This window comes from Lathamus discolor, chromosome 20 (assembly GCF_037157495.1).
Source record: "Lathamus discolor isolate bLatDis1 chromosome 20, bLatDis1.hap1, whole genome shotgun sequence".
Lineage (NCBI taxonomy): Eukaryota > Metazoa > Chordata > Aves > Psittaciformes > Psittacidae > Lathamus > Lathamus discolor.
Window position 1 is genome coordinate 4,432,433 of NC_088903.1, and position 27,171 is coordinate 4,459,603.

General features: G+C 55.6%; 1 protein-coding gene across 2 annotated transcripts; it reads right to left on the reverse strand.

Annotated features, from left to right (window-relative positions):
• Positions 1 to 4,316: 4,316 nt before the first annotated feature.
• Positions 4,317 to 22,402, reverse strand: RND2 (Rho family GTPase 2). Of its 2 annotated transcripts, none has more exons than XM_065698957.1 (5): positions 22,318 to 22,402; positions 20,842 to 20,929; positions 9,294 to 9,403; positions 6,467 to 6,601; positions 4,317 to 5,744 (listed from the first exon to the last, which is right to left on the reverse strand). In XM_065698957.1, the coding sequence occupies exons 1-5, from the start codon at positions 22,393 to 22,395 to the stop codon at positions 5,496 to 5,498; spliced, it is 660 nt and encodes a 219-aa protein (XP_065555029.1). In that variant the 5' UTR covers positions 22,396 to 22,402; the 3' UTR covers positions 4,317 to 5,495. The 2 variants fall into 2 exon arrangements, with proteins under 2 accessions (XP_065555029.1, XP_065555028.1); XM_065698956.1 differs by lacking the exon at positions 22,318 to 22,402 and adding an exon at positions 21,023 to 21,191.
• Positions 22,403 to 27,171: the final 4,769 nt, after the last annotated feature.

The window sequence follows — 27,171 nt, forward strand, 5'->3', positions numbered from 1 at the left end:
TAGAAAATGCCCATGAGCTCACCTGCTTCACAGGCCAGATGATGTGAGCTGGGGGTAAGCACTGAAGGGCTTCGTCCTCTCCCAATGTTGTCCTGGCTATTTGCTGTCTCTCCTTTAGAATCTCAGCTGTGATCCCAGCACTGCAAAAGCACTGTTCAGACCCTGCAGGGTTTGTGCAGGGAAGCTTTAGTGCAAGTTGCACTATGTGCCTTTCTTTGCTGTATATTAAATGTATTACCAGGAGGTTACAGAACTGGAGGAGGCTGGTATAGTTGCTCTCAAGTCAAACACACATTAGATTCAACTCATTTTCTATGCAGGTTTATCTCTATTTGAAAGGATGCGCTATTTGTTATGTGCCTACCACCAACTTAGGCTTGAAAAGCATCAGTTCTTGAGAGCTGCTGAGCACAGGATTATTAATCTTTTAATTCCTAGTCTTATTTTTGCTAGGGTCACTGAATCGGGGGCAGTTTTGTGTGGTGTGTCCTGCAGATAATACCCCTCTTGAGAGCTGCAGGGGAGGGGAGAGAAGGCTGAGCTGACTCTGCCCTCACCAAGCAACCAGACATGCATCTGTGCAAGTGTGTGCTGGCAATACTAATGCAGCCGCTCCGCTGTACAGCGGCAGCTCCTTGTTTTGCTGCTCACCACCAGCAGCTCTCTAGAAATCACTGACCCTTTCTTGATCTTCAGCTCACTCTGGCAACCAGGCTCCGGGGTTGCTGTTTCCCTGCACGGTACCAGGGCAAGTACAAGGTTTCCTGTTGCTGTACATGAAAAACAGGAGCTGGGAATGGGGCTGGGTGTGGGGAAAGCCCTCCACGGGTGAACAGGTAAAGAGGTGGGCTTGCACCTGAGCTGCAGAGTGGCTCTTCAGATCTCCACAATTATAGAGGATTGTAACAAAAACAGCTGTAAAAGGCAAGGCTGAGCCGCAGTGCTGGGGGTCACCGTGCAGGAACCACAGTGTCACTTTCTCGTGCTTCCAGCTGATACAATCTGGAAACCAACATCTTTACATGAGATGTCTCTAACTGATCCTGTAAATGGAAGCAGAAGACTGGGAAAGGATAGCCACTGACTGGAATTATGTCAGCTCTATGGGATATAGGTGAACTTTTTCTTGCAACATGTCCTGGACATACTTCTTGGTCTTGAATTCAAGTAGAAACTCTTCAGTTCTTGTGATGGGACAGAAATGTGCTCCCGAGAGATGGTCTTCCTAAGGCAAAAAGGTTGCCAACTGTTTGAAAGGGTTTGCCTTCCTCTGAAATATCCAAAACTTATCATGAAGCTCATAACTCCAAATGAACTGTGTACAGAGCAGCCAGACCTCGAGCTAACTGCTGGGAGCACCGGGGACAAAAGCACTGCTGGAGCAGAGACAGAGGTGCCTGATGAGGTGCTGGAGCCATCTCTGTTGCAGACCACAGCATGGTGTAGAGGTGCCTAAGTGAAGGAAAAGGCAACTGCAGCAACACAGCCTGGTTCGACAGCCTGCAGCATAGACAGAGCCCATGTACTACAAAGGGGGCTACTCGTAGTCAGTCATGAAGTATCCACGCAGGAGCCACTCATCAATCTCAGTTCTGATGTCAAAGCAGCAGGCCAGGCTTGTTCCACTACCTGGATGTCAACAAGCTGACTCAAAGAGGAGGAAACTTCAGCTGTGTCTTGCACATCGTTATCTTTCCTATCTGCCTTTGTGCCTCCCCTTCCACCTTTCTATGGCGATAAAGCAAGAGCCAAGAATACATTTGCGCAGCACAGGCGATAGCAAGAGGCTCAGGGAGGAGGTTCTCTTTATGAGCCTCCCCAGCCAAGGCCTGGCCTGCTGGTACCTGCAGAAAAAGTGTGTTTCATCATCTGTGTTAATATTCAGGCCATGGAGTCATCAGCATTTGTATTTATTCCTTTAGATATAAATGGAACAAGCTTCCCAGAGCGCTGCTGCTGACAGCACGTTCCCTCGAGGCCCTTCCTGGGAGAAGCATTTGCCAGTTTGCATGCATACATTTCAACGAATTACAATGGGCTGATTGATGAAATGAAATCAGATGATTAAGTGACAGTTGTAGAAATCAGCTGGGGTCAGAGGAAACACATGGCAAAGGCAAGTGGTTCACTTACAATTCCATTTTCACCTTGGATCAGTGGTTCTCAGTCTCTTCCTAGATACAGGGGCTATTAGCACTGAAAACCAAAGCAGAGCCAGAAACCCCAGTGTCTCCTCTGTGCTTCTCCTGGCCTCTGATCCATGCTCTGAGCCTGGCATCTCTTTTCCACATTATCCATTTGCCATGACTGTGAGGGGTTAATGGTGCTGGTTAGAGCTGAGCACAGTGCCAGGTTCCTGTGTTCATCTCTTCCCATCCATGCACAGGCACAAACCGCAGCACTGACACCACTCCGGTGTTCTGATGGCTCTGCTGCAGTGTCACACCAGGCTGTGTCCTCATGCATCTGCCTTCCTCCCTGTGGCACCTCCTGGTGCTCTTTCTAATCCTCTGGGCACAAAATAGCTGAAACCAGTCCCGGGCTTAGTATCCACTTCAGTGATAGCTGGAGAATGCTGCTGAGGTAGGGATAGGATCATCTAAAGGGCACGAGCAGCCTGGTAGACTTGTCTGAGGGTCTAACCTTTCAGTAGTGCGTGTCTGCGTCCTCACCAACACAGCTCGGACTCGTGTCCAGATTCCTCCTGGAAATCTGCTCCACTGTGCTGAAACGTGGGGATTGCTCCAGGCTGCTTTTGGCCAGAGCACCCAGATTGCTGCAAAGAGCTGGCAAATGCCAAGTGATGCTGGGGCCACAGGAGACATGAGTGAGGTGGGTGAACCCCACTCAGGGAGGGCACAAAACCACACAGGACCTGAGAGGCACAGTTCTTGCACCTTTGTTTTACTTCTGTTGCTTGAGTGACCCCTCATGAGCCCAGCCCAGGATGGTGCAGCCCTGCTGTCAGACCAAACCCCCCCTCCTGCAGCAGAGCATCACTACTGGTCCTGCTGCTTGCATCCTTCCTCAGAAGCTGAGGGCTTCTGGGCATCCTGATGGGGCACCATCCCTGCAGGAGCAGCTGATGCAGAGCTCTCCTGGGGGAGATCTGGCCTTTAAGAGGGTTACCAAGGTACCACACTCAGGAGCGGACTGTTTCCTGCCATGATGCAGACTGAAGGGGCTGTCTGTCCCACCCAGCTAGCTGCTCATCCGGCCCCACGGAGACGGAATGTTTTCCTAGGCAGGACACCTGCACTGGCAGTGTTGCTCATAGATTTTTCTGTAGGCAGTAATTAGAGGCCTCGAGTCCTCCCCACTTGTCATTTTTGTGTCAGTTCCACTTCTTCCATCTGCATGGTTTTGTTCCTCTCTTCTCTGCGCTGACTCATCTGCCACAGGCAGCCCATATGTGAGGAGCCTCCTCGTGTCCCATGCCTGTGAGCTGGAGATGCGACTGCACCGGGACGGGCACCGTGTCGAGCTGGCATTCAGCAGCACAGAGAGAGCTGAGAGCTCACACCATGTAAGCTAGAACCAGGATCTAGCACTCCCAGGTGAGCAAGAGCTCTCGAGGCTGTGATTTAGACCAGAAGCTACTGGTAGTGATTGGAGTCATTGCTTTGGGGGACCTGATTCCCTCCATTGGCGATGCAGGAGTCAAGGGTACCCCATCCCCTAAGCTAACACCCAGCCCAGCAATGAACAGTGTTCATGCAGGCCACTGCTTCTGAGCTGCGAGGCTCGATCCACACACACATTGTGCTTCATCTGGCCTCGACAGCACTGTGCGCCAGCGTGCTGCGTGTGCCTGCACAGCACAGCATCCAACACGGCACAAACAGCTCCCTAAACTGAAGGTGGGGATGCTTGAGGCCCTCCTGCACAGCTCCACGTTCCTCCTGCCTGATACCTCCAACCTAGAGGCATATTGGCACCAGGTGCACCGCAGATGGAAGCAGCAGAGAATTGACTGCTTGCCTCTAGGTTTGAAGGACCATCAGCATCCTTCATCCTCTGCAGTTCTCAGTGGCTGTGAAAAGACAGGCTGGAGCGTGAAAGCTGTGATCATCCCCCTAAGGCAGGCACAGACAGCCTGCAAATGCTCCACAGCATTTGAGGGTTCAGGATGGAGTAAGGTTATTCAAGGCAGTTGTTTCAGCCTCCAAATGAATACACGCAGCAAAGTCCTCTGTTCTTCTCTCAGGTGTATTTCAAGAGCTAGAGATGCATTAGGACACACATACCAGTTGGGCAGCAAGACATCATGAGAGGATGCCTGGTTCTGGCTATGACAAATGAACAGAGTCAAGAGCTGCGCATTTTCCAACCAGGTTTATTTGTTTTCTGAACCCACTGACACAGCTGGACCTGGCAATGGAGCAGATTCTTTATTCCTTAAAGTGTCTATGTGACATGAAGTCAAGGCGAACACTGTAGTCAAAAGGCATTTAGAGAGGACAGCAGCAGAAGCAATGGGAGGTGTGGGAGGAAGCTTCCAGCAGGCAGGAGGGGAACGAGCACCTTCCCTCCCACAGCCACAATGGAGACAGGGTGCAGATACACGTGTAATCCTTTTGGTTACCCGGACCAGACAAACACAGCACCATGCAACACAAGCTGCAGCTGGGAATGGGTGGAGAGCAGGACAGGGATGGTTCTGCGGCAGTCTGCTGCCTCAGAAGCGTGGCAGGAGCAGGCCTGATGAGTAACCAGGCTGTCAGCAGCAGGGGCACCAGCTCCTGAGCGGCATTTGCTTGCTGAAGGGAACCACAATTCGCGGGATGCAGCTACTGGGATAGACCTCTCCCCTGGAGCCAGATCCGCTCTGCTGCATTTCATATGGAGCTCAAGTACCTAAAACAGCATGAAAAGAACCACCTATCTACAGCAGGAGGTGGGCTACTGCAGTGTCTTGTCGGGTTAAGGCTCCTTCCCAGGACATCCCATCCCTCCCAGCTCCGGCCGAGACCTGCACCTTCCATGGTGATTTGCTGCCCAGCCTAGCTCAAGGCAGCACCACCTCAAACATCATTTCTCTTCTGAAGGAAGACTGGAAGAACACCTTCTGATTGCACTCCGCTGCTGGCAACACCACCCATCTCCCACCCGCCAGCCCAGGTCCCGCTCAGCGCCACGCTACGGGGGTGTTTTAGCTGCACACAAGCACAGAGGCTGGGCCATGGGAAGAGGAGGGGTGGCACACACAGCATCACTCCCCTTCACTCCGTTTCACCCAGTCACAGACCTGCCAGCACCTCAATACTCCTCTGCCAAGTGGCTCCTTCACCCCAAGCAATCCACGCAGCAGCAGCCAACCCAAAAGTCTCCATGGTAAGGGGCAACTTGTGCACCCCTGTTTGCAGCTGGGACCTTTGCTCAGCCCTAGGGACTTGAGAGAAAGGCTTTGGAAAGGCAGGCTGGCAACGCAGCCTTGCCTCCGCCAGTTCCTGTACAAAATGGACAACACACACACGTTATTTACAGCCGGGCTTTCACATGATGGAGCAGCTCTTGGCTCGCTCTTTCCTGATCTCCGTGTCGCTCAGTAAGTCCGTCCTGCCGGGCATCTGTGACGCCCGCTTCAGTCCCCGTTTGGAGTTGCTGCGCTTCAAGTTCTTGTGCATCCTGTTGACGGAGGCGAGCGTGGTCACATGGAACACGTCCCGCACGCTGTTCTCGGACACCTTGGAGGAGCACTCCGCATAGGCCACGGCCCCGATCTGCCGCGCCAGCGCGCTGCCCTGTGCTCCGCAGGGAGAGGGGGGAAGAGGGAGCGGGTTAGGACAGCAGCGCTCTGCAAGAGCATCCTTTCAGAGCAGGGGCAGCCCTGTCAGAGCGCCCACAGCGTTTACTCATCGCCTCTAAAGTGCTGTGAGAGCATCAGACACGAGGGTGGCCTCCCCAGCAGGCAGTGCTACCAAGTGCCTGTCACCAAGGCAGTGCCAGCCCCGCAGCAGGGTCCTGGACAACCCTGCTTACTAGGACAGTCACCTGGGACCTGCTGTGCACAGCGTGGAGCCAGGCACAGAGTGCACCAAATACTGGGGCTGCAGCCAGCACATAGACACTGCTGGGTCCACACAGCACATCCCAGCCCCCCCCGGCTGTGGTTCCCCCATCCCCAGCAGTGCTCCCCAACAGCAGAGTCACTTGGAGCTGAAGGAGCTGCAGGAGCACAAGGCTCCCCTTTAGCCAGTCCAACTTGTCAAATCAGGCGTCTCCACCGCATCCAAGGGAAGACTTTTCAGCTACTAACAAGGAAGCTGTTGTGCAGAGCACCAGGAATAGGTCAAGGGCTGCCAGAGCTGGGGACGAGTGCTGTAAGCGTGAGCAGCTCAGCGCCCACAAGCCAATATAAACCAGCTTCAGACCAAGACCTGGGCTCCGTGGGTCATCTGCTGCTGAGCTTCCCTGTCCAGTAGGTCCTGCAGCGCAGCCCCAGTGGGGCGGCTGCTGAACGTACCTGCTCGTGTGTGACAGGGATGAGGCGCTGCTTGGAGAGCTCCCGCAGCGTGTTCAGGTCCGTCCGCATGTCCAGCTTGCAGCCCACCAGCACGATCTTCGCGTTGGGGCAGAACTCCTGAGTCTCCCCTTGCCACTGCAGAGGGGACAAGAGGGAGAAGATGCTCAGGGGTGAGGCACTTGAAGAGCCCATGGTCACGGGGAGCTCTCTGCTCAGCGCACCCACCATTTGCTTGTTATTGGGAGCCGCATGTTAAAGACATTACAACGTTCAGAGCATAACTACAGCCAGGGAGATGGAGAATTGAAGCAATGGCAGGAGAAGGCCACATCAAACACCCACTTCCTTCGCACCAATGGCTCCTTTCAGAGTTCCAAAAGCTAATGACCAATTTGCAGCTAAGTGGCCGCAGCAGTAAATCAAGCCATCACCTATGACCTCCCCCAGGGCAGACCCCATCAGCCTGTCAACACCCTGCTTCCTTATGTAGTGTTTCTAAAGGAGGCAGATGATAAATGGAGATTACCCCTGGCTAAAGATGTCACTTGGAAACAAGGATTCCCTGCTGCACTGACTGATGGTTAAGCACATGCCCTAGGCAATTAGAAGGGGAAAGAAAACCAAGCCCACAGCCCAGTGTCCATGAGCTGGTGGGGAGAGGCAGTGCCAAGAATGACCCAAGTTTCATCCAACCAATATCAGACCAAAGCAACTGCAAAACACCAGGAGATGGGCTCAAGTGTCTTCACCACGAACCCAAACCCCCTGCTGCAAAGGACATGCATCCATCGGGACTCACACACATCCCCAGCACATGGGCAGCACAGCTTCTGGTGTCAAGAGCCAACACAGCCGCTAGAAGAGGAGGATGCGGTTCTTTCCGAGCAGGAATTCAAGCACCCTCATTTACCCGAAGGATGGAAACTCTCAAAGGGACTGAGCTATGGGGTCTGTTCTCACCAGGCAGAGGTCAGGGCTCTCTGTGATGATGCAGGCTCCCTGTCTATGGGGAGAGGTGCATGACTGACTCGAGGGAGCCAAAGATTTGCTGCGCTACGGAGACTTGTGAGAATGAGGGCACCACCCCACAGAAACCTGCTTTGCGTGCAGTGAAGAGCTGCTTGTTTGCCTTCTCCTTCCCTTCAAGTGTACATGCTGCACAGGCAGCCCGGGCATCACAAGGGCAGCAAGAAGAATAAAGATTTCCTCTGCTGAATTAGCGTTTTAGCCTAAGGCTTGCATAGGGAGCGTTACTTTCCTTCTTCCCCCGATATCAAAAGCTAAAACCCATTTCAACTTCATGGTGTCTTAGGAATTTTCCTCACCTTCATAGGCTGCACCAAAGGAAACAAGGCATCTACTCAGAGGCACTTAAAACCTAATTCACAGGGGATTTCTTAAGCCACCGTATCAAAGACATTGCCTAACAGTACTCAAAGCATCCGCGAGGCTGCACAGGGAAGAGCATGCACTGAGCAACGTGGACTCCCATGAAGAGTGTGAAGAGAGACACAAATAAACCCCAGCCCGGGCTAATTATTGATGGGTTTGCATCTCATTAAGGTGCAAGTGATTTGCTTGCATTATTATTCTGCTGACTGCCAAGCTGAGCTGTGAATTCTTTCAGTCCACACGAAACGCCTCCTTCCACCCAGCACGCTCAGCACCCAGCTCAGGAACGAACACTGAGCCATTGACCGAGCTATCTGAAGGGTCTTTGTCCCCTCACCAGGACACTTCGGAGACACAGACCCACTTCTCAGCCCTCCCAGCGACTGAATAAGAGGCACTTGCTCCAGCACAACATCTGGCAAGATGTGGAGAGGCCGAAGGGGGCAGTCGGTACAATGGGACTGGTTCGGACAGTGGCCACCCAGCCCAGCAGCCCGGAGAACAGCCTCAGCATCCCTGTTCTGCCGTGCTTGTCACGCCTCGGCGTCTCAGAGAGCCTCACAAATGAGACGCCAGACAAAAACTCACCCCTGGAAAAGGAGACAGCGCCAGCGAGCGCTCTGCTGCTCTGCTCTGCCGTGAGCTCAGCGAAACCACAGCTCCTTGGGTTCCATGGGAGGAAGCAGGGTACAGACAGACCAAGGGATGCGAGTGGCCGGGGGTCAGCGGGGCTCTCTGGGACCTGCAGCTCGAGGTATCTGCTGCCCTGGAAGGTGCTAACCTTCACGCTACCGCAGAGTGTGGCCACTGAGCTCTGTGAGGGCAGACGGTGCTCAGGGCCCCATGGGCCATCCAGCCCAGCATTTGAGATGCAGTGCCACAGCTCTGAACCCTTCTTGTCGAGCTATAGGGAAGTGACTGATGTCTTTCTTACTGCGCAGACGTTGAACTGAGGGGACAGCCGAAAAATTGAGCTCTCTCCTTGCATGGAAACGGCACCAGGGGCCACTTCTCAACTGCTGCAAGCAACCCAGAGCAGCCCCATTGGTGGTTACGCTAACAAGAGACGCACACCACCTTCCAAGGCCTTCATGAAAAACAGAACAAATGCCCTACATTTCTCTGTCCACACATTTGTATGTATGCATACACACAGATCTCCCCCTCTCCATGCTGCAAGCTCCCATTCACTGGGCTCCTTTCAAATGGAAATATCGGCTTTCTGCACAGACCATGGAGGGATCAGCAGCAGCATCTTCATCTGAGCACAACCATCCTCATCCGAGCACGAGCATCCTCATCCGAGCACAACCATCCTCATCCGAGGACCTTATCTCCAGCCAAGGCTTTTAGCCCTGATGGCAGTCCCAGGAAGCAGGAATGGTGCTGCTGCAGAGGACCCATCTCACCAGGTAGAAGCACACTGGGCACTCACCTTCTTGAGCACGCTGTCGAGGGTCTCCGGGCGGCTGATGTCAAAGCAGATGAGCACAGCATCCGAGTCCGGGTAGGCCAAGGGACGGACATTATCGTAGTACGCCGAGCCTGAGGAGAGGAGCAGCCTGTGAGCAGAGCATCCCCCCCCAACTGATGCTACTACCTGAACGGGCAGGTTGGGACCCCCAGCCCTCTGCCAGGCACTGCAGACACTGCCACAGGGTGCAAACTGCTCTGCCAAGAGCCAGAGGACGTTGACCCAAACTTCCAACCAGTGACCAGGCACTGTTCGGTTCTGCAGAGGACGTGGCCCTTTCGTTCAGGTGCGGAAGTCAGAGGTTTTGTGCTCTTGCATTTATCCCTTTGCAGAGTGGAAACAAAGGCAAGGTTTGCATCTCTCTCCCTCCCTAATAAACATCTGGCAAGGAAGAAGCGATGGAGTTGCGATGCCAGCGCATGCTGAGATGCCAGAGCTTGGAAGGGCTGCAAGGCTGGAGAGCAGCACATGCCGCTCCACCACTGCTATTGTACGTATGGATCCTATTGTCATGCAGTTGCTGCACTACTAATGGTGGAAAAGTACAGCTGAGAGAAGACAGGGTGCTATTTTTTATCCTCTCTAGCTATCTTTATACACGAGAGCTTGCTCACATGGATGGTGAGAATTGAAGACAAGTATAAAAAGAACTGCCTTGTACTCTGGATTTGCGCTGGGAAAAGTCAGACAGATTCTTTCTGGTACATGAAAGATGTGCCAGGTTTTGGTGAGCAAGCTGTAAATTGGAGGGGATGACTCTGTATTGTGCAGGATTTCTCTGTGAGCAGGCAGAAAGCCCAGCCTGAATCCTGCCCAGCTTCTGCCACACACACACCTTCAATGAACATTCCAGGCATTCAAGTCATTGCCCCACAACGATGTTGTTTGAAGTGTGCTCTGCGTGCAACTGCAGATGCCTCCGTCAACAGCAACGGAGCAACCGGCTCATTGCGACTTAAAAACACTGACTCGGTTGCGTATTGGGCTTTACAATGGGCTTCAGCTTCCTGGAGGGATGAGAAGCAGATGTTTGTTTATGCAAAGGGGAAGCAGAGACACCAGAGTCCTTGTTGAATCTGCTCCTCCCAAAGGATCGCCCACCCCAAGGCCAAGGAAACCGGATGCGCTTCCTGACACGGCCCCTCAGGATGCTCGGCCCCTCAGGATGCTCGGCCCAGGCACCTTCCCACTCTGGGAAGAGGTGGAGCACCCAGGCCAGGTGTCAGGTGGCTCCTCGATGAATTATGGATGATGGCGGCTGATGTATCCCAGGAATCTGCCTGGGATAAGCGTGACAGCGGAACAGGCTGATCTTCCACAGGAGCTCCCACCCTGGCTCTTGGCTCCACAGGGGCTCACAACTGCATCCCTCACAGCGGGAGGCAGCCCCTCCAGCACAGCAAAGCAAACACCCCAGATACCTCTGCAAAGCTCTGCCAGGGGAGCAGACCTGCACAGGGCAGGCTGGGGGCTGCTTTGTGTCTCCCCAAACCCTGCCCAGCTCCAGAGCATTTGGGGTCACAGCAAAACCAGCTACCGGTATCTCCAGACACCACACTGCTGCCAGCCCCAGGAGCAAAGGCACCCGGCACATCCCTGCTCCCATCATGGGAAGCCACAGCGTGGGTCTCTGTCCCTGCCAAGTCACCGGGAAGAGCAGCAGTTGGGATGCAGCACAGAAGCAGCAGACCCTGACCTCTGCAAAGCGCAGCCGTTTTCCTAGAGGGAAAGTCACGCTCCCTGCATGGGAAGCAGGCAGTCCCGGCGGCGCCCTGGCTGGCTCCGAGGCCAGGGGATGCAGGCTGGTACCCAGCGAGGTGACCCCGCATCCCAGGCCCAGCGGTCTCTGACCTCGCTTCAGGCTCAAGCTGCTCCCGAGCGTGACGGGCAGAGCTGGCACCGAGGAGCTGCTGCCTCCCATCCCGCTGCAGCACAGCAAGGTGACCCAGCTCCCCTGCAGGCAGCACCGAGCTCCCCTTTGAGCCGAGCCGTCAGCCTCCTGCCTGGTGCGGGTTTACCGGATGGGATGCGAGATCCAGCACTGATCTGCACTCGGGTTTGCCGAGTCCTTTATCTGAGCCATGCCCTCTCCCCAGCGCACACAGGGGGGATCTGCCTGCAGACAGGGGCCCCAGCGCACGCTGCAGGAAAGCATTCCCACACACATCCCCTCCCCGCAGCTCCTCAGCTTTACATAAACACTGCAGATAAATCTGCCCCCTCCCAGCCCAGGAATGCTCCTTTTGTAGAGGTGGCTCTGGCTCCATTCAGCGCAGACACTGCCACAGCAAACTGTATCATAGCAACCTGCTGCTCCCGCAGCCGCCAGCCAGCTCCTCGGCACAGAGCCCGCAGCCCCTCTGTCACCCTGCAGAGCCACCGCCATCCCCGCCCCAGTGCCAGGCATGGTGCCAGCATCCAACCTGGGATTTGATGCTTCTGTGTCCTTACTGAATCAGGAAGCTCCTTTGGGGAGGTTATTCCTCCAGGTTTTGCATCTGTTACTTCTTCATCGAGTACAACAGCTAAGAAAAGAGCCACCCCAGAACACAGAAGCCTCCAAAGGCCCCAGTGCCCTCAGCTCCAGGTCTGCAGTTCTATTGCTTCTGAGCACTTGACACCTCCAAGCAAGACCCCGCAGAGGCACTTCCGAATACACAGGAACCCGAGATCCAACCTTCCTCCACTGCATGAGTCACTCTCCCACTTGGCACCCAGGTTTGCAAGAAGCAGACCCTATGAGCATCTGTTTGTGATTAAATTGGAGCAACCAAAACCCAGCTTAAACACAAACCCACGCAGTTGGAGTCTGAAATCCAGGGCGGGTGCATCAGGAGCAGCTCCTCTTTCCCATCAGCTGGCAGCTCCTCAATGCCTGGCACTGCCACTCAGAGATGCCACTCACGGGCAGGGGACTGAAACGTGCTGTTTCATCTCTACCAGCACAGCGTTAATCTACATTTGTTCCCTATTAGCTGTCCTGAGAGATAATGAGCCTCCTCCCATGGGCACCCTCCTTCCAACAATAGCATATTACAAACCAGGAAAGCAAATACGCATGCAGAGCCATGCTCTGCTCCGTGAGGGGCTCCTGCAGCCCCAGCCAGCTCTGGCTTGGAACAGAGATGAGCACTGCCAAGACCTAAATTTTTCAGCATTGCACTTGCCTTGGAGGACTCGCTGTGAACGCTCCCCATAGAGCCAGCGATGCTGTGGCACACGCTGCTTTCCGTGGGGACAGCCAAGAGCATCCTTCACAGAATGAAGCAGAAATACATCCCAGCTTTATCGGGTGCTGCCTCAACCAGCCCAAAGAGCTCCAGGTTACCTCCCTGTGCAGCAATGCCGGGAGCAGTGGCTTCCGAGACTACATGGGATGTCTTCTTTGCTAGGCAAATCCCACCGCCAGCTCAGCCAGGCCCTTGTCCTCTGCCAAAGCAGAGCCAAGGCGAAGCTCTCTTGGTATCCTCTCCCCATGCATGGCAAGAAGCCTGCACCACCTCTCAGCCAGCATCAGACACAAGACTATCTCCTCCACTGCCATGGGTCCAAATCACGCTTCACTGAGCTTCAGCCACATGGTCCTCCAGTGCTTCCCAATCAGGGCTCAGGTCCTTGGGAGCTGCTCAGCACCAGCACACACACTCGGGGTTTCCTGAGGTGACGCAGGGCTTTCTGGAGCTGAATTCACGGCTTTTCAGTTGTAAGAGAAATTCATCTGAGCGATTTCTTACTAGAAGAAAAGGCTCTGCATGCAGAGGCACAGCTCTGAGCCCCCTTCCCACCTCCCCACGCTGGGCAGCTGCAGCAGAGCTCTGATGTGTGAGGAGGATGCTCACATTGAATCACTGCACGCTTTCCACACCTGAGTGCTCCAGACCCGGTTAATATTACATGAGGTGTCAATGAACACCATTACTCATTCCTCTGCCGAGGCAGATGATGATGAAGGTGTTAATAATAATAATAACAACATATTTCATTTATACCACACCATTAAGATGGAAAACGAGATCTCTGTGCAATTCCCAAGGCAGGAACAGCCCACCCGGCTGCTCCGGGATGGGGCTGCAGCTTCTGGTGGGTGCCCTCATCCTTCACCCAGCCCCAGCGAGGAGCTGAGCTCCAGGGCTCCGCAGTGCAGGCACAGACCCTGGCCAGCCCAGCACAGAGGGGCCAGTCCCCATGGAGAGCCCGCAGGAATCTCAGCTGCTGTTCCGGGCCATCCAGGATGCTCCAGAGCTCCCACTTCCTCTGCAGATGCAACCAGAGGGCACAGAGTCATCCGAAAATACTTCCCACTGCTAGAATAGGGGAAATGGGTGCAGGGAAACAATGGCAGAGTCTACAGCAGAGAGAAAGGAGGAATTCAGCCCCAGGGAACACTGGAGATCAGAGTTAAACAGCCCCAAAGGTCATGCCCAGTCCCTTTATCCTACTGGGGACAGACTATGAAAGGCATTTTTCTTCCGTGATCCTTTTACCCAAGTTGACAAGCAGCTCCCCAGGGCCCACAGGCACGGGCAGCGCTGCGGATACGGGGCCCTGCCTCAATGCTTTAGTTGCCTTTATAAAGGCAGAAGGCAAGATTTGAAAGAGAATGGCTCTGCATGCCTGGCACATGACAGAGCAGGGTATGCAAATGCCCTCCTCATTCCCTGTGTCATCGGTGCTGATGGGCCCTACGAACAGGAGGCCAAGCAACAAGCCACTGCAGCCTTCCAGACTGCAATAGATGCACGTCAGGGAGACAAAGATTTGAAGCACCCCGAGTCCAGAGACCGGCTTTGTCCTCAGTGTGAAACCAAACCCTCTCTTTGGAAAGCAAATCAGGTTTCTTTGTCTGAAGATTGATAAACTGCTGCAATACTGCTGAGCACCCTGCAGGTCCCAGCACAGCCGGGGCTCAGAGCAGGCTAAAAATCCCCAGTCCTCCCTGGCTGATTATTGCCCGGAAGGGGAGGATAATGCAGATCCCACTGGTATAAAACACATTTGTGACACGGATACAGTGTTCTTTAGAGGCCAGCTTGGAAGAGGGAGAAGTGACAGAGACAGGAATTAAAACACCAAAGCACTGGTGGCAGAGACACTGGTAGTGACAGGCTCTGGCCGTACCGAGTCCAAAACCAAGGCATCCAGCAAAGCTGGAGGGAGGGAGAGAGCAGCAGAGGGAACTGCAACTACCCCGGGGCAGGCTTCCATGGGACACCAAGCACGGCACAGCCATTGGCCCTGGGATGTGCAGAAGCTTCTCTCCTGGCTGGACCATGGCATTGCTCTTGCGCAGCATCCCTGCAAACCCCTCAGGTGTGGGGAAGAAGGACGTTGTTCCATGCCATGGAGCAAGCAATCGCCTAGAGAATGCATGACTGAAACAATTGCTCCTCACCTTGGACAATCAACCTCTGCTCCCAGCTCCTACAGTGCGCATGTGAAAATGAGTGAACTCCCAAACAGCCCAGCTGGCATGGATGCAGGATGGGCATGATCAGGATGAAGGGAACGGTATTTGCACGGGCTGAGGTGGCATTCCCAGGCCCCTCTCCAGAGCTTATTACTGGAAACCTGCCCCTCAGGAGGAGGCTGTTCTGCTGGATTTACTGGCAGAGGAATCCCCAGCCCAGGCAGGCACAGGGTCCTTCTGCCTCTTCCAGATCCTGTGCCCCATCTCACATACGCAGCTCACACAGGTTCATAGAATCCCAGCCTGGTTTGGGACCTTAAAGCCCATCCAGTTCCAACCCCTGCCCCGGGCAGGGACCCCTTCCACTGGAGCAGCTTGCTCCAAGCCCCTGTGTCCAACCTGGCCTTGGGCACTGCCAGGGATGGGGCAGCCACAGCTTCTCTGGGCACCCTGTGCCAGCGCCTCCGCACCCTCCCAGGGAAGAGCTTCTGCCTAAGAGCTCAGCTCAGTCTCCCCTCTTCTACCTTAAGGCTCAGAGGAGCTTGCCCAGATGCAAACCTCACTCTGGCAATTGACGGAAGCTCTGGATGCTCCTTGAGGAAGTCCCCACTGGCATCTCGGGCTGCAGAAGCAGCCTGAGCAGCTCATCCAGGCTTCCCACACGCAGGCTGGAAGTCACGCCTGCGGCAGCGGGCAAGGGAGACAAACGGGAGCCAGAAGCCCCTTCCTGGCCCTCTTGCCGTGTCACAAGGGCAGCCGGCATTGCCGCAACCTGCCCGTCACCCTTTCCCCGGGTACAGCAAGCACCAGGAGTGGCAACAGATTCCCACAGCACGGCTTTGGCTCTGGGGAACGCATCCGAGGGCTGCACAAACACAATTATCTTTATGCAAGGTTGCATGTTCCAGGTCTGCTGTGCGTAAGCAGCAGACCCCTCCCTGACTGCTCAGCTACCAGATAAGGCTTTTCCCCGCAGCAAAGGCTGGGCCTGTGCACTCCTGAAGCTTAATCCAGAGGAGATGCAATCTGCAGAACGTGGGGCAAGATGAAAGCTGCGCCCATGTCCTCACTGCCCATGGCACCGGGGGGATGCTGCCCGGTCCTTCACAGCTCTCCCGTCCACAAAGCCTCCTGCCATCCCAAAGCACCCTGGCACAGCTTGGTGGGGCAGGAGGAGCATCCCTGGCACCACGCAGGGTGAAGGCTATTGGAAAGGCAAGTCAGCACAAGCAGAGGCCAGGGTGTGACTGCGCTGCTCCAGGGAGTTTCTGCAGGTCTGTGTGTGTGACCGCCTCGATAAGAAGCTTCCACTTACCCTAAACATGCAGTAAATCAGTGTTAAAACAGCATCAGGAGCCACAGGGCAGCCAGGCTGACAGAAGGAATAGGAAGAGCACAGCAGTGCTGCCCTTGCCCATGGGAGAGCACGGATCAGCTCTGTGCTGCCGGAAAGGGGCTGCATCAAAGCCAAGAGCCAACCCCCCCCTCCAAGGCAGCCCATTCCTGCCTGCAAGTTGTCACTATGGCACCGCTCCTCAGCCGCTCCTGTAACTCGCAGGATACCCCACAGAGGCCGAGCCTCCCGCATCCCTAAGGGAGAAAGGACGATGCTGCCCTTGTGCACGGCAGCGCAGGAGCAGCAGCCTCCACCTGAGCCCCACTCCCTGCCCAGGGACTGTCCTGCCCTGGCTTCTCAGGCGCATCCTCCACCCACTCCAGCACGAGCATTGCTTCTGCTGCAGCTCTTTGAGCCTGTGCGTGGTTACTGACCCGCCTGAGAACGTGACCCAGCTGCACATATTTTTAGGTTTAACTGCGTATTTGTGCTGAGGCAGAACATAACTACGCCGGTTTCGGGCTCCCAGCCTCAACCCGGAGCATGGGAGGAGCTATTTTGGTATGGAAAGGGCAGCTCCACATTTTTTCTCTGCCTCAGAGTGCAAGTGGCATTGAACTCTTCCCCAAGAGAGAACTCGCTCTTGCACGCTGGAAGAGGCAGCCATGGCAATCCCCGAGCCCCGCGCTGGGAATCCAGGCACAGCCCCAGCATCCATGGAGATGCCATTGCTAAACTCAGTCCCTTTCAGCTCTAATCTAATCAACATTCCTGGGTAGTTCCCCTAAAGAAGGATCTGTTATCACAGTCTGTAGGTTCCCACACAGGCCATACGAAGGCAGACTGTTTGCTGAGTACAGGCAAAGAGGGAGGTGGAGGGGGATTTGCAACTCACTGTGTTATTCTTGACTTGAAAGCACATCTGCTTGAGAGACAGAAGCTCTGGCAAAGGCCTGGCAGCCGTGCAAGTCCCCTGTTGTGAGCTGCAGCACAGGGGGGAGCAAGGCAGCACTGCTGAACCCATGGCCACTGATCTCGGCAGTGGCACAGGCTTTGGTAGCCGCTGTGGCTCTTGGCAGCAGTGCATCCCGCTGGTCCACAAAAGGACAGGAATGGCCTCTCCAAGGCCAGCTTTCCAAGGCAACAATGATAATGTGCAAGGCACAGTGCCAAGCCTGGTCCCCCCTCACCCCGAGCCACTGGCACAGATGCCCCTACCAGAACCAGGCAGCTCTACCCTGCATCGGGATCTGCATCAGCAAAGCAGCTACAGGGCCTCAGGTCACATCACTGCCCTGCCTGCCTGCACTTTGAGGACACAGAAGGCGCACAAGAGCCTCTGGGCACAAAGGGACATGAACCAAAAGCACAGAACTGAGCCCAGGCTGCCGTGCAGAGAGCAGCTTCCTGCCCGTCTTTACTGGAAACAAACCAAACCCTCACCCAGGTAGAGGGCACAGCCCCAGAGCTGCCAGCTCTGGTGCTGGAGCACCCTGGCTGTGCCCATCTCTCCCCAGCAAGGCATTGGGTCAGCCCGGAGCTGCGGCAGCGCATCCATGGGCAATGCCTGAGTCCCCCTGGGAAAGCATCAGGAGCTGGTCCCTGGGAAGAAGGGAGCTCAGGAGCGCTGGGCACCTGCTGAGCACCGCAGCAGCTCTGCTCCCACCAGAGCAGGACAGAGCCCTGGACGCTCCCCAATCCCACAGGGAACACAGGTACTGCATGGTGAAAACCTACCCGCCCAGCGCACACCTACTGGGAACTGCTCTCCCTTTTACACCTCTGAAGCACAGAAATGAAACTCGCCTACTCCTTGTAAAGCATCGCTGGTGATCAAAACCATCCATCCTCCCTCCACCTGGCCGCCAGGATGAAAGCCCTCCCTGACAGGGCTGGGACCAGCACTGCGGGTCTGGGAGGCACCCAGCCCTTTGGGAGCAGCACTCCCAAGCCAGCAGGCATCCTGTCAAACAGGAGTTTCACCCTGCCACAAGATACCGGCACCGTGCGGCTTCTGCACTGAGCACATTTGGCCAACAGGCAACAAAGAAAGAATTTGCCAGAGCAGGAGCAGGAGGAGCAGCAAAGCACCGCATCCCCTGTAAGGCTTGGAGCAAAACCCCTATTCATCCCGTACGGCTTTTAAAGGAAAACAGAGCCATTTGGGAGCCATTCAGTTCTCCATCACTTCTGTCCACCCTATGGCAGCATTTCTCTAACCAGATTTACTGCCTGGCAGCTGCTAATGTCAGAGCCTGCATTTGCCACTTAGCAGGAGGGGCACATTCAGCCTGAAAGGTGCATTTTGCAACACACCTCTATCAGCCCCAGGGAGCAGACAACATTCCTGTTTGTACAGGGATCAGCAGCAGGACTCCAGGCAGGCCATGGCCACGCTTGGTCCCACGGAAGGGATTTTTCCAGGCAGCCTGTCCTTGCCCCAGCACTGCTGGCAGACGATGCTCAGCTCACCCTGCACAGCTTCCAGAGCCTCCAACCACCTCCACAGCTATGGGGCAGGAGGAACTTAAATGAATTAACTCACAGCCAGCTCCGCTGCCCAGGTCTGGTTGCTGGAGGAGCCCTTCAGCTCCAGTCACCCAGCTAAGAGGTGGCAAGTGCTTAAAGTAAAACTATCACACCAGGGTGATGCTGGCAGGAGGGGGGAGCAGTTTTCCAGCACCTCCCTTCCCACTCTTGCTGGGATGGAATTTATCATGGACAAGAAGCCCCTGTGTGCAAAGCTGCTCAAAACAGACAGGAGGTAGCACAGGGACAAGGGAAAGTGCACCCCGGCGCCTGTCATCCTGCGTGAGGAGGGCAAGGAGCTCCTCAGCTCAGCTGGTTCGCTGTTGTGCCAAAGTTCTTCTACCAAAGCTCCTGCTCACAATTGTCTCCAAAGGGTACCAACAGCAGCTTGCAGTCTACAGCTGAAAACACCAGTTTGATTATGACGGTGCATTGCTTTGCATGACCATTAAGTGAAGAACTGGCTCCTATGTACTTCAAATCAAAGCTACAGCAGAAGGGAACTTATCTGGACAACTACAACTAAGCTCTTAAAAAGGTCTTACGCTTTTCCATAAGGAGAAGGGAGAAAGAAAGTCCATTTCGTATTGGCTGTAGAGACAAGTATTAGACAAACTTACTTCTTCTGTTGAATTTTGTGACAGCATCAGATGCAGGTATCAGATACTCCTACACAGTTTTAAAGACTTTCTATCATAGCCTTTCTCTTTTGACATTTGTAAGATCAAAGCCAAGCATTCTGGAGAATTCCTGAAAAGCAGACAAGTCATCACACGCGCTTCGACACGCACGGGGAAGTTTTTCCTGTCAAGTAGACACCGGGAGCACAGCCACCCTAACAAAGATGCCCCTCGCAGCCCCTTTGGCAGGCTGCAGAAGTCCCCACAGCCACGGGGCATCGCGCTGCGGGTGACACACGGGGTCAGCCTCACTCCCATGCACCCCAATAGCACTCACCCCACTGGAGCAGCTCCAGCTTCTGCTGGAAGGCCCTGGGGGACCAGGGTGGCTTCGCTGTTCCCACTGGACTTCACACAGACACATCAGCCCAGCACCATCCACCACGCAGTGACTCGAAGTCACAGCCACTGCTCTGCACTTCAGGCGCAGCTCCCAGTGAAATGCTGGGAGCCAACGCTTCATCCAGAGCCCCAGCACCAAAAGCTGCCCTAAGAGCCAGCATCTTTGCGGCTCGCATCCCAGCACACATCGTGTGGGCAAAGCAAAAGACCCCTTTTCGTTTCAGGGAATAAAAAACAGCAAAAGCAAGATCTCATGGGTCAGGAAGGCCCAGAGCAGACTCAAACACATTTTACATGTTAGAGCTGATCCAAGCCTCAGTAAAGCCGCTACTCCAGGTAAAGCTGTGCGCATACTACAGCTGTAATTTGATGGATGTAAGATCACAGCAAGGAATTTGTACAAGAGCCAGGAAAGACCTAGGTCACGTTTTAATTTGCTATTGCTATTGGACATTGAGAGGACATAAGGACTCCAGAAATTACAGGGAAAGAGCATCAGCAAGTCTCTGATGTACGTGTATTAACATAGCACAGCATTCAGCTGCACCATGTGTAGAGAACAGCCTAAAAAGCTTGTCAGGGGCAAATCAAAAAGTGCACGTGAACTTTGCTGGATGCCAGCATTTTTATTAGCTTTCATCAAGCACTTCGTTTGCAACTCCCTTGCCCCATCCCTGGACGGGGTTTGGAGCAACCTGCTCTAGTGGAAGGGGTTCCTGCCTGTGTCACGGGGTTGGAGCTCGAGGAGCTTTAAGGTCCCTTCCAAACCAAACCATTGTGCGATTCGATTTAATTTGCCCCTCCATGCAAAGCAGCACGAAGTTTGGGAAGGGTCCCGATGGGCTGAGGCTGCTGTGACGAAGGCTTCATGCAGAATCAAAACAGGACATGAAGAGGCACAACCAAACCAGACCAAAAACCGGCGAAGAACCCCAGGGGCTCCGCCGCAGAGGGCAGTGAAGGGCAGCGCATTCCTCCCCACGGCGAGGGCTCTCCTCGGGCTGCGCCTCGCTCCCCACTCGGTGCATCCTTGCGCGGACACGGATGCGGCCGCTCCGCCGCGGATGCGGCCCCGGAGCCTCCCCAGCTCGGCGGCGGAGCCTGCCCGGGCCCCGGGCGGGGGCTCGCAGGCTGCTGGAGCTCAGGGATGGGGAGACCCTGTCCCGGTCCCACCGCGCGTGTCCCCCCCCCCACCCCGCGCAGCCCCCGGCCCACCTGAGGTGTCCCACATGTTGAGCTCGGTGCGCTGCTTGTCGATCTCGAAGCTGGCCGTGTAGTTCTCGAAGACGGTGGGCACGTAGCTCTGGGGGGACGGAGGGAGAGCAGAGGTGAGCGGAGGTGAGCCCAGCCGGGCCAAACCGAGCCCGGCCCCGCCGCGCCCGCCCGGCCCGCGCACCTCGGGGTAGCAGTCCTTGGCGAAGACGTGCAGCAGCGCGGTCTTGCCGCACTGCGTGTCCCCCACCACCACGATCTTGCAGCGCGCCAGGTGCCCCTCCATGGTGCGGGACCGCGCCGTCCGCGCCGCCGCTTTACCGGGACGGCCCCGGCCTGGCCGCGCCCCCGGCCCCGGCCGCACCAACCAGGCGCGGAGCGGAGCCGGCGCTGGGCAGGGATGCGCCGCCCCCCCCTCCGCCCTCCGCGGCCCCCCCCCTCCCCAGGCTCGGAGCAGGGGCCAGAGCCGGGGGTCGGGCACGGCCCCGAGGGGGCTCCCCACGTCCGGCACCTCCCGCAGCCCCGCGGAGGCCCCGGCCCCCCCCCCAGCCCCGCGCTGCCGAGGGCTGCGGACGGGCACGGCGCGGGCGCAGCGGGGCCGCGATCGCTCCGGTCCCTGCGCGGAAGCTGCCCCGTTCCCCCGGGCACTGCGCAAGGAACGGGGCTCGTTCCCCCGAGGAGTTCGGCGGAACGGGAACTGCCGGCATTTTGCCCCGCTCCACGCGAGCTTCGGCCCGTGCCCCTGAGCCTGATGCTGGCGAGGGTCCGTGTGGAGGCTGCCCCAGCCGGGGCCTGGCTCACGGCTTTGCGCAGGGAGAGCAGCACCTTGTGCCTTCCATCCCCCCCACGTCCGGGCAGTGCGGCTGGAAATCAGAGCCGGCCATTTGAAGTAGAACCCTTGAGAAAGCAACGGCTCCTGTAGTTACTGCCGCTGCTTTGCTGGCCACGCTGCAGGAAGATTTACCATAATAGCAAACTTTCATTTGCCAGAGACAAGCTGTCACAAAATGCAGTGAAAACAGACAATGAAAGCAAAGCAAGTCTTAAGGAACGGAAACTGAAATGTTTTGGCAGTGAAAACTGCATTTATTAATGGACTGAGGGGGCAGTTTGTTTCTGTGGAAATCACAGTCTCTTTTCATGTATAAATACTGGTGCTGCGCATGGGGCCGGGATGAGGAACGCCCGCAGGCATGGGGCAAGGCACGGGGCCATGAAGGCACCCCTTGGCTTCCAGCATTGCTTTGCTTTCTGCTGGGACACATCAACCTCGGCCAGTGTGCACTTGGCAGAACCGCCCCGTGTCTTGGGGCCAAGTGCAGGCGGGGCTGGAGGTGTGTCCTGAGCACATCCAGCTGGTCAAACGAGAATCCAGGCCCCCCACATCCACCCTATCATCACATACCAGACAAGACCTAAGACAAGACCAGACAAGAGAGAGGGATAAGGCTGCCCTGGGACCATGGTAGTGTAGCTCACCCAGTCTGACTCCTGCATTATATGGGCCAGGAAGCTATTGTCAGTTGATTCCGCCTTCCGTGCGTGTTGCTGCCGCATCTCTGTGCCTCCCAGCCTTGCCTTAAGCAATGTGATGAGTAACTGTCACATGCTTGTTTCCTTCCACCCTCCCCAGGGAAAGAAGCTTGTGCTGCACTGTGTCATGTTTTGTAAAGCCCTGTAGGGTTCTTTGCCTTCTTGTCTCTGTGTGTGTGTGTCACCCAGCTTTTCTGTGGAGACACGGCAAGAAAAGTTCATTGTGCTTGCGACTGTGGGTAAAGGAGTGCCTGGTGGCCATCACTGTCACCTGGAACAGGCTGTTCCCCCGGACAACACCCTTTCTTGGGAAAGCTTTTCACTGTGTTTCTCAAAAGGAATTAGTGTTTTGCTTCCAACCAACAGATTATTGTGACCCTGCTTCAGAGGAAGCAGGAAACTCTCTGTAGTGAATCATAGAAATCCCAGACTGGTTTGTGTTGAATGGGAGCTCAAAGCTCATCCAGTTCCAACCCCCAGCCATGGGAAGGGACACCTTCCTTCCACTTGCTCCAAGCCCCTGTGTCCAACCTGGTCTTGAGCACTGCCAGGGATGGGGCAGCCACAGCTTCTCTGGGCACCCTGTGCCAGCGCCTCAGCACCCTCACAGGGAAGAGCTTCTGCCTAAGAGCTCAGCTCAGTCACCCCTCAGGCAGGTTCAAGCCATTCCCCTTGGCCTGTCCCTACAGGCCCTTGTCCCAAGCCCCTCTCCAGGTTCCCTGCAGCCCCTTTAGGCACTGGAGCTGCTCTCAGGTCTCCCCTTCAGGAGCCTTCTCTTCTCCAGGCTGCCCCAGCCCAGCTCTCTCAGCCTGGCTCCAGAGCAGAGCTGCTCCAGCCCTCGCAGCATCTCTGTGGCCTCGCTCCAGCAGCTCCACGTCCCTTTTGTGCTGTTGCCCCAGAGCTGGATGGGAGCTGCAGGGGGGGTCTCCCCAGAGCGCAGCAGAGGGGCAGGATCCCCCCCGCCCCAAGCTGCTGCTCACGCTCTGGGGATGCAGCCCTGCACACGGGGGGATTCTGGGCTCAAGTGCACACTGAAGCCGGGTCATGGGGAGCTTCCCATCACCCAACACCCCCAACCCCTCCTCAGGGCTGCTCTCAATACATAAAACATGTGTTAAATCCTATTAATGCATATCACAATGGTCTGTACATCAATATGTAACACTCCAGACCTCTGTAAATCTGCCAGCCACATGGGGCTTTCCTCGCGGAGGGAAAGCAGCTGCGAGCGCCTTTTGCTTGGAGCCACTTGGGGCACTGTCAGTGCCGAGCCCCGTGCTCCATTTGGTGCAATGCACCTTTTGGCAGGCGCCACTTGCTGAATCCCGGCAACCTTCAGTCACGGTGTAAATGTTCCGAGTAGGATGCAGAGAGAGACGTGCTGTGGCTGTCACCACGTCTGGTGAGGCGACAGATGGCTCTGGCATGTCTGCTCCTGAAAACGCTTCTCCAGTGGCTAGACCCTCCCTTGCTGATCCATGCTCTCCAGGATTCTAACTGCCCTTAGGAATTAGCTTTCTTGTGTTATGTTTGTGTTATTTCCTATACAAAGGAACTAGAAAGCATCCTCAGGACCTGCAATAGGGAAATGTACTGGGAGAAGCCAACCTTTACCGAAGGACCCACAACCTGAAACCTGGAGCCTGTGACATCTTGTTCTCGTGCTTGCACAGAGTCTCAAAGTCTGGTCCTTGACAACCACCACAGCATCCTATTTCCACTGGTAAGCCAAAAACCTGGGACAGGAATAAGGGACACACTGTAATTTCTCATCAGACCTTGTGTCTTTTTGTCTGACTTGTCAAATATGTGAAAGAGCTAGAAACGTGCCAGGCAGAACTGCGGCGTGTTGCTGTTAACGCTCAGCAGTTACATCATTCAGTCCCGATGGTGTGTTATTTGATGGTTTCCACTGCAAGATGAAGAGGTGGCAAAGCAGTGGAGTTTGACCACACACACAGCAGAAAAGATACAAATCAGCGGCAATCAGGAAGGTTAAAAGGAAGCGAGAGAAAAGAGCCAACCCAACAGCCAAATCCCCTTTCATGTGTCCAGCCTGTTTACATCCTATACTAGAATAACACTGATCTGACTCACTGCTGCCATTAATGAAGTTTACACCTCTGGTTGAGCACATTAATTTATCTCAGCAAGCCAAAACTCATTATAAGAGCCCATAAATGCTATCAGATGAAAGCAGCATCCTTCAGCAATCTCAGGGATTAAAGCAAGGAGGCGTTCAACTGACAAGTCTTCTGCTGGCAGGACTGCAGTCGGAGCACGCGTGGTGTGGGACGCACAATGCCTCAGTTACGGCTGCGGGTTTCTCTCTATGGAGAAAGTGATGCGGAGCCTCTGCAACACCCCGTGGAGGTGAGCAGCTCCCTTCTGCCCCGCTCTCAGGACACCTCTTAGGATCCATGGGGCCCAGCAGCAGCTGAAGGGATATGGGAGGGTCTGGGGGACTCCAGAGGTTGGCTGCGGACGGATCACTGTGCAGGGACTGGCAGCACCACAGGCAAATAAAGAGGGTCAGGGTGGGAGGAGGGAAATGGCTGATTCTCTCATTCTGTCCTCCTCACCACACACATCCCCTCCCACACTGCATCCGGCTGCTTGAAATGCAGCTTCCAGCCAGCACTGGCCTTGCCCTGGGTGTAGGCAGTGCAGGATGTGCATGGTCCTGCCCATTGTGCCCCTTCAGCCAGCACCAGCGGCTCCCAGCACCGCTGCTGTGGGTTACAGGGGAGCCTGGCTGCTGAGGGGCTCAGAGGGAACAGCTTCTCCAGCAGTAGGAGTGATCTCCACCACCTTCACGTCTGAAATCGTTCGTCAAAATGAAGCGGTTTCAGTTTTGCAGTTCTTTTTCACATGGAGAGTGGTGGAGGGCGGGGAACGAACCAAAATGAACTCTCCAAACTTCAGCTTCTTTCCCATTTAATGTCACACATGAACTGCACATCACGAACACGCATCGGGCTTTTCAAGTCCTCCTTCCAGCAGGCTCAGCACAGTGCGGGCAGGGGCTGGGTGGGGGTGAGGCTCTCGGGCTCTGCGCCCCACTGTGTCTCAGCACCACGCTTGCTTTTCCTTGCAGAGCAGCCCACATCCCCGGGGTGAGGCCAGGGAATGCCGTGCGTGCGGCACAGCCCTTGAGACGCAGCAGTTCTCTGTGGTGCAGAGAAAACCATCTCCCCTTACAAGATACGCACCGTGTCCAATGGTTACCTCATCCCTGCAAGCCGCGATGAGCACACTGAGGGGAAGGGATCTTCAGCAAGGGAAGACACGCTGGCCAAATGATCAGCTCCTCACGGGTGCACAGCATGTGGATGCGCTAAGGCCATAATTTTGGGACGGCCATTGTCAGTAAATTATTGATGCTGCGGTGGAAGGTTGAAGTTAAGGAGAAGGATTCTCATTACACAGGATTTCTGCAAGGACCGCAGTGGAAAAGGTGCCTGCCTCCAGAGGAGGACATGGTGGGATGCTGTTCTGTGCACACCAGGAAACCGGCCTCGTGCCAGCCGCACTGCTCGCTTGTGCTGCACATCCTCAGCCTCTGCAGCTTGGCTTTGTGGAGGGAAAGATGCTGAAGCATCCTCAGCAGTGTTCTTTGTGGGAATGATGCGCTGTGCTGGAAGGGTTTCTTCAGTCTGTTATCATGAGGACTCCTGTTCACTGAGCATCAGTTATCACTTGGCAATCACCTCCATTGTCTCTGTGATCAAAACAGTGGTGCAGGGAACTGTGGCTGTGAGTGGCAGGAACGTTTGAGGGGTTGTGTCACATTTCTTCTACCTGCTGCTCTACCTGTCATATCTAAATGTAATTTACTGTGATACAGGCACAGTGTCATCCAGGAGGCACAGCATCCTTCTGTGTGTGATACAGCTGGGAGATCTCATCTGTGTGCATCCCAATGCTGCTAACACAGGTGAGACAAAGACAGAACAAAGGCAGGAGGACTCTTGAGTTCTCACAAACCCAGACAGATCAAGGCACTTTCAGCCCCTGGCCAAGGCTGCCTCGACAGATGAGGGGAGGCTTTTGTGGGCTTGGCCCTGCTGGGGTCCATCGTGAATGAGCCCTGGGGCAAAGGCCAAGCTCCCACAGGCAGCTGCCTGCGGACCCACCACGGCTTTGTTATCTCCTGCCTGTTCCTTGTTCAGTTCCTTGAGAGCAGAGGAGAGGAGAGCCCTGCATGAAAATAAAGGGATGTGGAACAAAGCCCTAGGCAGGGTGGCCGGCACGGGGTGCGTCCCACTGCCAGAGGCTCCCCTGTGTCAGGATAAAGCCATTCCCCTTGGCCTGTCCCTACAGGCCCTTGTCCCAAGCCCCTCTCCAGGTTCCCTGCAGCCCCTTTAGGCACTGGAGCTGCTCTCAGGTCTCCCCTTCAGGAGCCTTCTCTTGTCCAGGCTGCCCCAGCCCAGCTCTCTCAGCCTGGCTCCAGAGCAGAGCAGCCCCAGCCCTCGCAGCAGCTCCGTGGCCCCCTCTGGACTCGCTCCAACAGCTCCACATCCTTTTTATCTGCCTTTAGTTCCTAGAGCTCTGTTTCAAAGCTCTACTCTTGCTCCTGCGGACTGGAGCTCCACTCCTCCCTCTTGTCCGATTCCACTCCCCGCAGCCATTTCAGGGCTACCCGAAGAGATGCTGATGACCCCCCCGCGCCAGTGACAGCAGTTACAGGAACCGCAGCAGCTCGGCCAGACGCCGCTCCAGCTGCACGGCTGTCCCCGAGGAACCCAGCCCTTCGGCGGCTCCACCAGCACAACCGCACGCCCCGCCCCACCCCGCCCT